Source organism: Alligator sinensis, unplaced genomic scaffold, assembly GCF_000455745.1.
Source record: "Alligator sinensis unplaced genomic scaffold, ASM45574v1 scaffold389_1, whole genome shotgun sequence".
NCBI lineage: Eukaryota > Metazoa > Chordata > Crocodylia > Alligatoridae > Alligator > Alligator sinensis.
Window position 1 is genome coordinate 841,329 of NW_005841951.1, and position 13,433 is coordinate 854,761.

General features: G+C 43.6%; 1 protein-coding gene across 6 annotated transcripts in view; it reads left to right on the top strand.

The window, feature by feature from the left end:
- ITGB6 (integrin subunit beta 6) overlaps window positions 1-13,433 on the top strand; it is a 60,472-nt gene that overhangs the window by 20,748 nt on the left and 26,291 nt on the right. For all 6 annotated transcript variants that reach the window (XR_003093238.1, XM_025199971.1, XM_006020345.3 and 3 more), the window contains 3 exons: window positions 3,421-3,510; window positions 10,102-10,236; window positions 10,456-10,873. Coding sequence is in view for 5 of the 6 variants with exons in the window: in XM_025199971.1 (XP_025055756.1) it covers window positions 3,421-3,510; window positions 10,102-10,236; window positions 10,456-10,873 (643 nt within the window). In the remaining variant the exon portion in view is untranslated. The remainder of the gene's footprint in view (window positions 1-3,420; window positions 3,511-10,101; window positions 10,237-10,455; window positions 10,874-13,433) is intronic.

Sequence of the window (13,433 nt, forward strand, 5' to 3'; positions counted from 1 at the left end):
CGGTGGTGACAACGAAGGTAAGGTGAGCAGTGACCGCCCACAGGCGCCGCTGGCAATGTCAGTAGTGCCTTTTTGTAGGGGGTGCACCACTGCGCTCAGGGGGTACACATGCACCCCCTATGCATTGCCAATGTCAGTACATATTGGCTCAGGCCCTAAATACACTAGGGGTGCCTACAGACATTAGGGCCCCGCTCTAGCTCATGGCACTTGACATAATGCTGAGGCCTGGCCCAGCTCCCCCAGTATCCAAGTTGGGCTCCATTTTCCCCCTTTCCCCTCAACTCTGGCCATTCAGAGCAACTGGGAGCTCCTTCCCCTTCCTTCTCCCTCCCTCCTGACAGTCCAGGTGGTGGGGTTGGGATGGCAGCACCAGCCTAGCCCTGCCCTGCCCCCATGTGAAAAAGTAATACTGGAGGGAACACCAGTTCCCTAAGGTGCTTTGCTTTAGAGTACATTAATGTAAGACCTCATTTGACTAGGGTTCATTTTTCATGTGATCAGCTATTTTAAAAGTGCTCTGTAGCTGTACAAGTGTACAAAAGTCACTTTTGTATGCACCCTAGTAGAAACAAATGAGATGCAAATGAAACTACTGTTCCTAATAATTAGGTGCTGAGTATCAGTTTACAATGACAGTACTGACATGAGATCTGACATTGGGTGGCTGAAATTCTATTAACATGAAGCCAACATATAAACTAGTAATTGGTATACCCTATGCAGCGTATCTAATGCAAGCATGAGATAGTAGCACATTTTTCAGAAACAATATTCCACCTTATGTAGCCCATTCAGTCTTTAGGTCCCCTTAATCTCTGAGCCCTTGTACACCATAAACTGTGCATTAGTCAACACTTATCTCGAAGCAAAAAAAATTATAATGGTTACAGCAAATGCTTAATTAAAATTAAAATCACAATGCTAACAAGGGTGATAGAATTTGGTCCTAATTATTTTTATTAAAAACCAGCATACTTAGCCTTCAATAAAAATTGGAAATTATTTAGTTGGGATGGGATTTTCAGATGTACCTAGGAAGAAAATCCCAAAAGGTAATTCAGCACTTCTTATACTCTGTCCCCACATGATTTAGAAGCATGAATGGGTGGATCTAGGATTTTGTAAAGGTGGCTACAGGAGCACCAACCACTGCTTCAGGAGTGGCTGAACCTCTGCTTCCAGTTTCTCCCCCCACCACGGGAACAGGCAGACCACGCCACAGGAGCAGCACCCAAGGACTTTTTTTAAGTCCCCTAATCAGGTAAGAATCTCTCCTCCCCCTCACTTGTCACCCCTCCCCTTCCCTTTTGTGCTCAGCAGCACATCTCCCCTCCCCTCTCATTTCCCCCTCCCGTCTGCCATTGCCACTGCCTCTAGTTTCTTCATGCCCTGCTCCAGGTAAGCTTTGCAGGGAAGTGGGCTCAGCTGGAGCCAGTGGCAGTGGTGGGAGGGGGAGAGGGAAATGGGAAAGGAAGCTGAGCCAGGAGGGAAAGGGAAAGAAGGGCATGCTGAGACGGGTGGGATTCTTACCTGCTTCAAAGATTTTAAAAAGAGTCCTCAGTTGCTACTCCCGCAGTGTGGTCTAAAAGCGGAGTGGGGGGTGCAACTGTGGCACTACACTCCCTCTGAATTAGTCCTGGAAGCGTGTCCTACTGACTTTCAATAGAACTAGTACTTCTCTGTTAACCTTTAGGCTAGGAACAGACATTCAAAAAGCCTGAGCCTGAACTGATTCAACCTTTGCAGGTTAGTCTAACCTGGATAGGCTGAACCAGTTTCCAACCATACAGACAATCTCTGTGGACTGGGAAAATTCAGGCATGTGCCTGAGTCAGAGGTGATGCGTAGGAGGTTCACGCAGGTGCACATGCCTGAGAATGGCAGTGCACCCCCCAAAAAAGGTACCACTGACACTGTTGGTGGCACCTGCGGGCGGTCGCCACTCACCACACTGACACTGACACCGCTGGCAGCATCTGCAGGCGGTCCACGATCCCTGCTGCTACTGCCAGCACTGCTGGCGGTGTCTGAAGGTGGTCACCAACCCCTGGTCAGTGCTTGCCACCACCACCCCCCGCCGCCGACAGCGCCAGCAGTGTTTGCAGGAGCTCCCCCACTTACCGTCACCATGTTCCCACTGCCACTGCCACACTCCTGCCACTGCCGTGCCCCCCCAGCCACCAGGGGTATGCATCATTCATGCCTGCAGTAGCTCAGGCTGGAATCCAGGGGGTGCTAGAGCAGCCCTCCCTGCCTTTCCACAGAGCTAAACTGAGGGGCCATGGTCAGGCCCCAGCAGGACTCTGATTAGGGAAGGGTGTGAACCCCCACCCTGCCTGTAGTCCCAGGCTTTTCCCTGCTCACTGCTCAAGGGTTGGGGGTGTTGCCAGCCTGCAGCCCTGGGCTGGCACTCTGAGGCAAGGGGTGGGGTGTGCAGTGCATGCATCTGTTGATGATATGGAGCTTTTCACTCTCCCTCCCTGCTTCTGTATACTGTTGGCAGCAAACTGAGGCAAACAAGCTGAGGGGGAGCTGATAAAAGTGTTGATCACCCTTATTTCAGTGTTTATTGCCCTATTAAGAAAAAATCAGAGAGACATTACCTGTTGATAGTCTGTTGATTCCGCACAGACCCAGCATGTGGTCTGTTGGCTAATACACAGACACCTCAGCAAAGGCAGAAGGGACAGGGGAATTTGTGCTTAGTAGAGTGGTGAGGAGAAGGGAGGGAGGGGAGCAAACAACTCTTCTTAAACTTTTCCAAGGCAAGACATTAAGCTACCTGTTGATTAGCTCCAAAAAGCTTGTCTGCCTTTGTCTCTCCCACAGCAGGGACTGTAGCCAGCATGTGGTCTGATAGCTAATCTGAAGGTGTCTGCTAAAGCAGAGGGGCAAGGGGGAATAATCCCTGTTTAGCACGGAGAAGCCAGGCAGATGCAGAAGGGAAGGGCCAGCACTGATGTGGAGCAGAGAGCCCTGCCCAGCCCAGAGACTATGCTGGGATGCTGGGGGTGTCTGATTTCTCTTAAACTCAGAAGGGGTCTGGAACAGACATTGCATAAACCAGTTTGAGCCAAATCATTTAACTCTGATACTACATTCAACCAGCTTTATCTCAAATTGGTTTCAGCCATTTTCAACCTGGTTTATGTGCACTAAACATCTGTTCTGTTACCAGTTTAAACCAGTTTCTGATTGCTTAAACCAGTTTATATGTAATGTCTGTCCCTAGCCTTAATGGGAATCATTCCTAAATTACAGACATGTTTTTGAAAATACTACAATGATTTTTTAAATTGGCTATTATGAGTTTGGTTTGGTTTCTTTTCCAGCAAGTTGGCCCAGATAATTTATTACCCTTTATGTTTTCAAATTATGTTTGACAGCTGTTTTATGTTTTGTACTTGCTATTTACAGAACTATGCAAACCTTATTCCTGGAGCTACTGTTGGACAACTTAAGGAAGATTCTGGCAATATTCTCCAGTTGATCATTGGTGCATATAAGGTAAGATATTTATAACCTACTTATGTTTTTCATATCTGTGGTTTTCAAAGATTAAACTGAAATTAAATGGAAACAAATACTTTCTATTTTTTTTCTACATTGTGTACAAAAACAGAAGTCATTGTTTGCAGATGCCAAGCAATACCAAAAAGCCTTCCTTCTGTTGGGAAAGCTGAAAAAAGCACAAAAGATTAAATATTATTTGGTTATGCTATACACCACTGTTTTGCAGCAATATCTAAAACAAAGCACTACTTATTAATGTTCTTCTCTGCTTTAGATACTTGGCCCTATCCTTGTAAGACTATAATAAAGTTTTTATAGGACAGAATACATACAGAAAAAGAAGATTTGAATGTGTTTGCTTAGCTAATGCAAGAAAATGCTCCAGGGACAACTGGGACAAAAAATGGTGTGCCTTTCAGCAATTTGTTTATAAAATTATCTTAACTCTTTTAAGACAAGGTTATGTCTTTGGACACTTTTATGGGAGTACATTTATAGGATTTTCTTTCTTTGCTTCATCTCTTTATTACAATTGTGTATCCTACCAATTGCTACATTTAAAAAAAATTGTGATTCTTTCCAATTTTTTCTCATTTGTCTATTTCTTATTATTATATACATTGGAAAGAAACGTCACTAATATGTTTAAAAGTTATTTTGGATCAGAGGATGAAAGTGAATTAAAATGAATTATATTTTAAGTATAATTAATTCTAATGGACCTTACCTTAAGAGTTTCATATGAGTTATATGTACCAGCAGATTTTCCATAATGCAGAAGAATTAATCTTGACAAGCTGCTTACTTAAATAAATCTGGGGTGAAATCCTCTTTCCATTGAAATCAATAGCAAAGTTCTCTATGGAGCCAGGATTTCATCTCTGGAGTCCAACACAGCATTAATTATAAATGTGTTTTGTTAGGGTTAAGTGAGGACGGAATGTTAAGGCATAGGCAATGGTACACACCTTCAAGCAAAGGCAAATCATGTTGTCATCAAATGAACAATAAAAAAAGCAAAATATATAATGCCACATCGTGACGTACTGTGACAATGGATTGCTCTGCAGTGCTGTGCTCTCAGGCAGTTTCGTCATGATTTGCCACCCTCCTAGTTTCAGTAACTAGGAAAAAGTTAATAATTTTTCCTTCCTTCATTCCCTTTATGCTTGGGAAGAAATAAATCCCTGCTGTTAGCCTCAATCTCTTGAATGTAGGTTCAATTTTTACTTGAGAAATGAGTGAGGCTGGGAAATGCCTTTAGGCTGCTGTCTTTCTATGAGGTCTGTCTGCTGGGCACTCCAGAAAGAGTGGATGATAAGGGGAATACAATGCTCCAGTGACCAGGATGCCATTTATTCTGTTATTCAGGCGGAGAGTGAACAGGATGTCCATACAAGTCACATGTACGTCTTTGAGCGCCACATACATTTCAAGGGGCCCACGCTCTGAATCCCTTACATTTAACTTGGCACACATTCAGTATTTACTTGACCTTGGTATGTCAACATTAAAGGTTAATAAACCTACTAGTTCATGTTTGAAATTCTTTCAGGCAGGAAAAACAAGTCAACCTGAACACTGAAGAAAATCCCCCAACCACCTCATGTTTTGAGCTCCTTAAATTATGAATTATTTAAGTAAAAATAAAGTAAAGTATTGTTGAGTTTAAAAGCTGTCTCATTTCCTTATATTCAGTAAGCTAGAAAAGAGATGAAATGGCAGGATAGACTTGTGGTTACAATTGCTGAAGTGTGGTGGTAGGACAGTTAGGGTATTACAGAAGTGATCTGTGCACATTTTACAGTGCTGTAATTTAAAGCACTTTTAATAACACTATAAAGTTACAGCACTCTTAAACATGACAGAACTGCAGTATTGGGGGGAGAGGGGGGGTGGCCTCTGAGCCTCCCTGTACTTTTCAGGCTAGGAAGCAGAGAGCTCCACAGCCCCCTGGGGCTTCTCCACTTCTCTGGAAATTTGACCAACATACAGAAGTTATTTAAAGTGTTGTAGGTTGCAAATGTGCTGTAAAATACAGAGTTTCAAATGTAATACTTCATTTAACAAGGATTCATTTAAAGTGCTGTACTCATTTTTAAAGTGCTGTAAAGCCAAGCACTTCTGTTAAGTCACAGCAATAAAGCACTTTAAAGCAACTTGTGTACCCTTAGGTATTATCTAAAGACACAACTTAAAGCCCCATTTCAGACTTGTACTGAAGGCTGCCCTGTAATAGGTTCCCAGCCTTCTGATGGCCTTAAGGCCCTCTAGTCACTCCATTTATTCAGACTCTTGCTCCTGTCATGTCTTTTCCCTTATCTGACAACTTATACAAATCAGAGCAACCTTCCTAGGCTCCTTCTCTCCAGAAGGAGTTTTACCAGACTCCAATCATCCTCACACAAATTGTCTCTCGACAGCTTGCTCTCACATCCGGGAACTTTTAAAGCTTCCAGTGGGAGACTCCCTCATTAGCAGAATGCCCCACAGCTGATTTTCCTTAACAGGACTGACTGTCTCTTCTAAAGGAGACAAAGCACCCTATTACATACCTATAGTCAGGCCACCTGTAAATGAGTAACTGGTCCCTCAGGCTGAGGAGTTTTAGAATAGATGTGACTCACTTTATGAGTACTGGCTGCAGAAACAGGTGTGTCTTAGAATCATGAAGAAGTACAGCTTGAAAAGGTATCAGAGGGTTATCTAGTCCAGTCTCCTGCTCAAGTTAAAATCATCCATGTATAAACTATTCCAGACAAGTGTTTGTCTAACTCTTAAAAACTTCCAAAGATGGAGTTTCTACAACCTTCCTAGTCATGTGTTTGAATGCTTACACTCACAGTGAGAACAATCTTCCTAATATTCAACCTAAATTTTCCTTGTTACAATTGAAGACCATTACTCTTGGTCACTAGCCACTTTATAACCACCCTTAGGTATTTCAAGACTCTTACTGAATCCCTGCTTAGTCTTCTCTTCCCCAGACTAAATAACCTGATTTCTTTCAACATTTTCCATGATCCTATGGGTTAACTCTGGTAGACTTTACTTATAACTTCTATGCTTAAAATCATGACTGAAACTCAGAAAATCTAAGATCTAGTTCTAACACTGCCACAAACTTTCTCTGTTCCCTTCAGTGCTGGGTGTCAGCTTCTCAGTCTGTAAATGGTGCTGGTAGTGGTAGTACTATTTGTAGTAATAATAATTATATTTACTCACTTCAAAGTATTGTGTTAAGTTAATCTTTTTCAAGTGCTTTAAGTTCCTTTTATGAAAGAGATGCTATACAGAACTTAAGGCTTATTCATGTCATTTACAGATACATTGTTATCTAAAATCTTCAGGGGAAGTAAGCAAAATAGGAAGCTCTCTGTACTGTCAAAATATTTGTTAGAAGATGGTCTCATGCTCTCCCAAGTATGATTCATAGACTCCAGTAAGCATGTTGCTGCCTGCTTTAACAAAGGTTAAATTCTGTACCAGCTTTGTAACAAAGGATCAGTTTAAATTTCATTAGAACTGAAATCAAGCCCACTGATTACCAACTTATTTCAGTGTTCTTAAAAACACAGACGATTCCACTTTTTTCAGCCGGCAAATCCTTTTTGGATGACAGGGAAATCAAGACTGAAGGAATAATATTTCAAATAGGAGGGCAGATACTGGAGAGACTGGCAAGTGCTCAGGTTTGCAACCCTACTTTGCATCCTTTGATTTAGGAGAACTTTGAAGTAAAGCCTCACTGAACTGAGAAGCCAAATTGTTCTCAGTTCTATCCATGCAACTCATTAGATCAGAATCTTCACCTGAAATCCTGTGGCTCATTCAGATGTAGCAGAGCAACTTAAGCCAGAGTCTAGATCCTCTTTTAGCTGAAGGTGATATGTATTTCAATCAGAAAACACTTCCCATATAGAAAATGGAGAGGTGATGATAAAAACTCATTGGGAACACTTACCCAGAAGGCTAATGAGTTTATGCACAGCAACAATTCATCTGTGCTTACAATTCTATTTTAATGTTAAATAGTTGAGATTTCAGTGCAGTACGGATTCTCAGTTACAGCCTTTGTCCGAAACCAGCTGGCAAAATTGAGAATTGAAAAAGCAAACTACTTGGTGATATATACTATAACTTCAGTATTGTGAATTTTCTGGAATATGCATCTTTGCAATATTTGGTGCTTTTGTTGGAGTCTCAGGTGCTGTGCTCAGGTTACTGCCTGACATTCTCAGGTTTTTTGTTTGTTGATTTTTTTTAAGTTAGCTTCCAGCCTTCATGCCTACAGAGAAAACTTTGAAAATGTAACTCCTGAACATTCCAGCCACAAGACAAATATAAAACAATGCCAACATTTATTATATTTTATATTTTAAAGCCAATCTTGTACTGATCTAGGCTTGGATGCATGATATTTAAGTACCAGAAGTTGGCAGTATTTTAACTTACTCCCAGAGATGAGTCCTTTCCCCCTCCTCTAGAAGGACATGGAACCTTTCCAGTAATAGAGGGTTCCCCTGAACAGAGGGGGCAGGATTTGGGGTGCTACATGAAGACTGCACATCTCTGAAGCTAAAGAACCGTTTTCTGAGAAGGGCTTCTTTATGCTTTCTTAAAAGAGGAATCTGGAATTTCTGTTTCAGAAGGAGGTGCAGGTGGCAGAGTAGTATCCACAAAGCAGTTGCATAAACAATAAAGAGAGGACTACACCACATCCAATTTGAGTCCTAGTATACAGCTTTGCTGCTCAGACTGTGTGCTAGAGAGTGGATTTGAGCCTAAGTGATATTGTAGCTAGCATGTGTATTGCTGCCCCTTAATTAATCAAGGCTTTTCATCAAGGTTTCAAGTGAAAAGATGCAATTAAAATAAGTAGAAATAACTGATGTAGAAACAATCCTCTTAGGAGTAAGGTATATATACAAATGGGGCTGGTACATTAGCCATTGAAGTGTGTATGTTAGCTTCAGTGGCGCGCACACATGCACGCACGCCCCCTCAGTATCAGCTGGTGTCTTCTGGATCTAGTCCTGCAGACCTTTACTGAGATAAGTCATTCCACTAACTCTTTTAGGATGACTCACCTGAGTAATGTTGAAGAATCACACCCAGGTTAACTGAGATGTGGTAAACATTTTCCAGAGTGACTAAGGTATGTGCAGATCACATTCAAAGTTAGTAAGACTTTTGTTCCTGAATCTCCCAGGCACTTTTGAAAAAGTCCCATTACATGCATCAAAGTCCATTTGAGTCAGTTGAAACTTTCCTATAATCTTCAGCAGATTTTGGATCAAATCCTAAATGCATTGTTGAAAGCTCTATATAGAAGTATTTTAATGAAGACTTTAATATAAAAGCCTAAGCACAAGGGAACGCAAGGAGTAACTTGAACAGCTTATTTCACTTAAGAAATAAGAACTCAATTTCTGGTATTATTGAATGCATTTTCAAAAATAAGCAGGAGCTCACAAACCAAAAGAGTTTCCATCTGGAGCAAAAAAGAAAACAGGAAGGAGGAGAGACTTAATTTATACAACTGAGTGAGCCAGAGTCAGAAGATTAGAGTCTGGCTCTTGCATTAGAAAAATGGGGCCAAATCCTGGAGTGCTCTCACAGTTCTTATTCAAGCAAAATGGAAAACAGTGACTGTCAGAGCTAAAGACTCTAAGATTTGGCCCTCTGAATATAGGTAAACAGGGAAACAATATGCTAAACAGGGAAAGCTACAACTTGATCCCAGAATTAAACCTACAGCATGGAGCAGAATAATCAGGAAGACAACTTAGAGCAGGGCTGTCCCACTTCTAAGTGGCTGGAGGCCAGGCACCCTGTGGGCCTCAACAGTAGGGGCCATGTGCCCTGTGGAACCTCCCTCTTTCCTCCCCCACTGCACCATGCACTTGTGAGCGCTTTTCCCTCCATACAGGCTGTAGCACCATGTGCTCATGCCATATCCTACCGAGCCCCACACTGTGTGCCTGGCCCCCTCACTGCTGCACCACATGCTCATGCCCACACAGACCCTTGCTTTCTGCTGTCCCGTAAGGGCACTCCCCATCCCACTGCTGCCCAAGGCATCCTCACAGGCCCTCCCTCCCACTGCCAGCATTGCTTCCCTGCATGTCCCCAGGCTCACCCTGAGCTCCCCCAGCTGTACTGTGCTACACTGCCTCATCCCCTGGGACGGGTAGGCAGCAAAAGCTGAAGGAGGAAGGGGGAACCTGAAACAATGGGGAGAGTGGTGGCTATGTAGGAGCCCAGGATCCAGAACTCAATCCCTCACAGGCCAGATGTAGCCCCCAAGCCACCAGTTGTACAGCCCTGACTTGGAGCACCACATCCATTCCTAGGCAAACACAGGAAATATCAGATATTGATCTGATGCTGCAGCTGATTCTTGCCTGAAGTCCAAAGCTGTTTGCACTTCTTTGCTCAATTTCTAATTTTTCTTGCAAAAGAAAAGTACCCAAATGATGAATTATTTAGTGCAAAGCTAAAGGGAAGCATTTCAATATATGCTACAGATGCAGAATGTCAGCAGTGTTTGGCCATCTTACCGATCACATTCTTTTCTTTAAGGAGCTACGATCTGAAGTGGAGCTGGAGGCATTTGGTGACACAGAAGGACTCAATCTCTCTTTTGCAGCTCTCTGTAACAATGGTACCACTTTTTCAAACCAGAGGAAATGTTCTCATATAAAAGTAGGGGAGACAGTAAGTAAATAACAGAGTTTCAAATGACATTCATTCAAGTAATGTTGAGAGAGATTTTAGAACCCCAAAGTAGAAAAATTACTTCCTTTATTTAATAATTTCCCTCTAAACCAAAAAGTATTAGATCATACCTAATCAATTCTTGTCCTGTTTTGCCCAGAGTATTTCCAGTATTTCATATGCTACAGCTTCAAACAGTTAATATATTTTCTTTTTCAGGTCTCCTTCAATATGACTGTGAGTCTACCTACCTGTGAGAAAAATAGGAGACATATTGTAATAAAGCCGGTGGGTCTGAGTGATGCCTTGGAAATTGATATTCATCCAGAATGCAGCTGTAACTGTCAGCAGGAGGCTGAGATGAACAGTTCCAAATGCAGTGAAGGGAAGGGTTCTTATGAGTGTGGGATGTGCGTCTGCAACCCTGGCTACATGGGTCCTCACTGTGAATGTGATGAAAACTCCCTGAGCACAAGCTTGTGCAAAGGCTCTCCAGAGCAAGCCTCCTGCAGCGGGAGAGGTGACTGCTACTGCGGGCAGTGTATTTGTCACCTCTCAATGTATGGAAATATTTATGGGCCGTACTGTGAATGTGATGATTTCTCTTGTGTGAGATTTAAAGGACTGCAATGTGGAGGTAGGTTCCCTCTTAAACTATTTCTAAAATCCACTTTGTAACCATTAATAATGTATAGACTTATGTCTGGATGTAAGCCTATGGGTCTATACAGTATAACTTAATGAATCCACCATGCTCGGGACCGAGCATCTGCCAGAAATTTGAAACTGGACCAGCAGCCGCACACAGAGCGGTGGCCTGGGGTGGTGGATGCCAGCAGCAGCCGACACATGCAAGCTTCCCCCTCTGCTGCTCCGGGACCAGCCGCCACTACTCCCCGATGTAGTGTATTTTTAAAAAGTGCCGGATTTTCAAGAATTCAGAATTTTTGATATCCAGATTTATGAGGTTATACTGTATTATTAAAATGCCTTAATTTTAATCATTTTTGTATAAAGTAGAGAAAAGTACGCCTATATCCTCTGAACAACTTCCAACAGTTTGACACTTGTGGTACTGAATCTCCTAAAATAATAAGATCTATAATTATAACAAAATAAATATTTAACAAATAATGCAAAAGAGCTTTAAAATTAGAAACCTTGCACCCGTTCCTCAGCTAGTGTAAGTTGGCATCATTTCATTGGGACCATCAATTTCCACCCACTCAAAATCTGTCCCATTGTTCCTAATATTTCTAAATATTTTGGTCCACCTTCTTAGTGAGTGTTGATCATTTTGGCTCTATTGAAGTATAGGAAGCTCTGTTGACCTTCACTTTCTGGTGAGCCGGTCCCAAATTATAAGAATTCAATGTTAAATAATTATGAAAGTATGCCCTTCTTAATCTCCATAAGCCTGGTTTTGACAAATAAGATTTTACACCAGTAACCCTAATTATCTCAATTGGAATTGTTCTTAGTTTGCATGAATTTTACTAAAATCAGAATTGTAATCTTTACCATCTTAATCTAGGCTGAATTCTGCTTTGCTCATCATTGCAAAGTAGGAATAACTCCACTGAAAACAAAGGGAATGACATTCAACTTGTAGGAAACTGGAATGGGATGGTAGTGAATCAGACAGTCATTAGTTATTCTGGTGTACATAAAAGGATATTTGGACCTATGAGTATTGATTTTGATCTCCCCATGGAGAAAACTCTAATGGAGTCTCCATTCAAATGAATGGACTTGCACTGTTTTGCAACTAGTCTAAGTGAGATTCAAAGTCTTTGGGTGCCTATAGGGGTACTTGTTCACATTCTAATTAGAGTATGATTCACATTCTAATTAGAGTTAGAGTAGACGCTACTTAGAATCTAATTGAATCTGCTCTGCATTCTAATTAGAACACTCCAGCATGGCCTCATTATCATGTGTATAAGCCCCCATGGGCACGTCCAAATGAGCCTGCACGTGCCTCTTGCTGCATCTCAAAGCAGTTTGAGACATGGCAGGAGACACACTGAGAACCAAAAAATGTTCAGCGCAGGCTCAAAATTAGATACCTGAATATCCAAATATCAAACCCCCTCTGCATTCTAATTAGAACACTCCAGCATGGCCTCATTATCATGTGTATAAGCCCCCATGGGCACGTCCAAATGAGCCTGCACGTGCCTCTTGCTGCATCTCAAAGCAGTTTGAGACATGGCAGGAGACACACTGAGAACCAAAAAATGTTCAGCGCAGGCTCAAAATTAGATACCTGAATATCCAAATATCAAACCCCACCTCCTCCCCCCCCGGCTGCAGTGACCTGGCCCGGGCTCCATTCCAGGTAAGTAGGGTTAGGGGGGTGGGGGGGGATTGTGGAGGGGGGTATCTTGGGAGGGGTGAGTCACCCCCTACCCTCCCGCAGGGCCCACATTCCCCTCCCCCCCGCACAGCCCACAGCTCACCCACAGCAGCAGCAGCCATTGGGGTGCTCAGGGCCTCCTGGCACAGCCCTCCCAAGCAACATAGCACAGAGCAGTGCGGCTCAGCCTTGGCTGCCTGGCACCTGGCACTGCCTGTGCCACATTGTGCGGGCCTGGCCCAGCTCAGCACATCACCGCGCACCTGCAGGCAGCTACGGACCACTTGGGCTAAAACCCAGGGCCCCATGCCGCTCACAGGGACTGCCTGTCATGCTGGGTTAGGTCCTGTGTGCATGGGCCCCATGCACCATCAGGTTAAGCTGCTTCCAGGCATATAGAACTCGGTCTGGCATGACAGGTGGTCCCTGTGAACGGCATAGGGCCCTGGGTGACAGCTTGAGTGTCCTGGAGCTGCCCAAAGGCACATGGCACCGTGCTGAGCCAGGCCAGGGCAGTCCCATGCAATATGGCACAGGCAGCACCGGGTGCCAGGCAGCCGGGGGGGAGCCACACTGCCCCATGCTGCACAGGGGGGCTGCTCCAGGAGGCCCTGAGTGCCCTGATGGCTGCTACCGAGTAGTCGGGTGATCATGGGGGGGGGGGATGTGGGCCCTGCAGGGGAGGGCTGTGGGCCTGCAGGGGGTGTCAATCCATGTATTGTGTGGAGGGGACAGTGCCCTGTGGAGAGGCAAGGGATCCACCCCTCCTGAGCAGTCCCTCCATGCTCACAGTCCCCACATAATAACCCCACACCCCCCCACATCCCCTACACCCCCC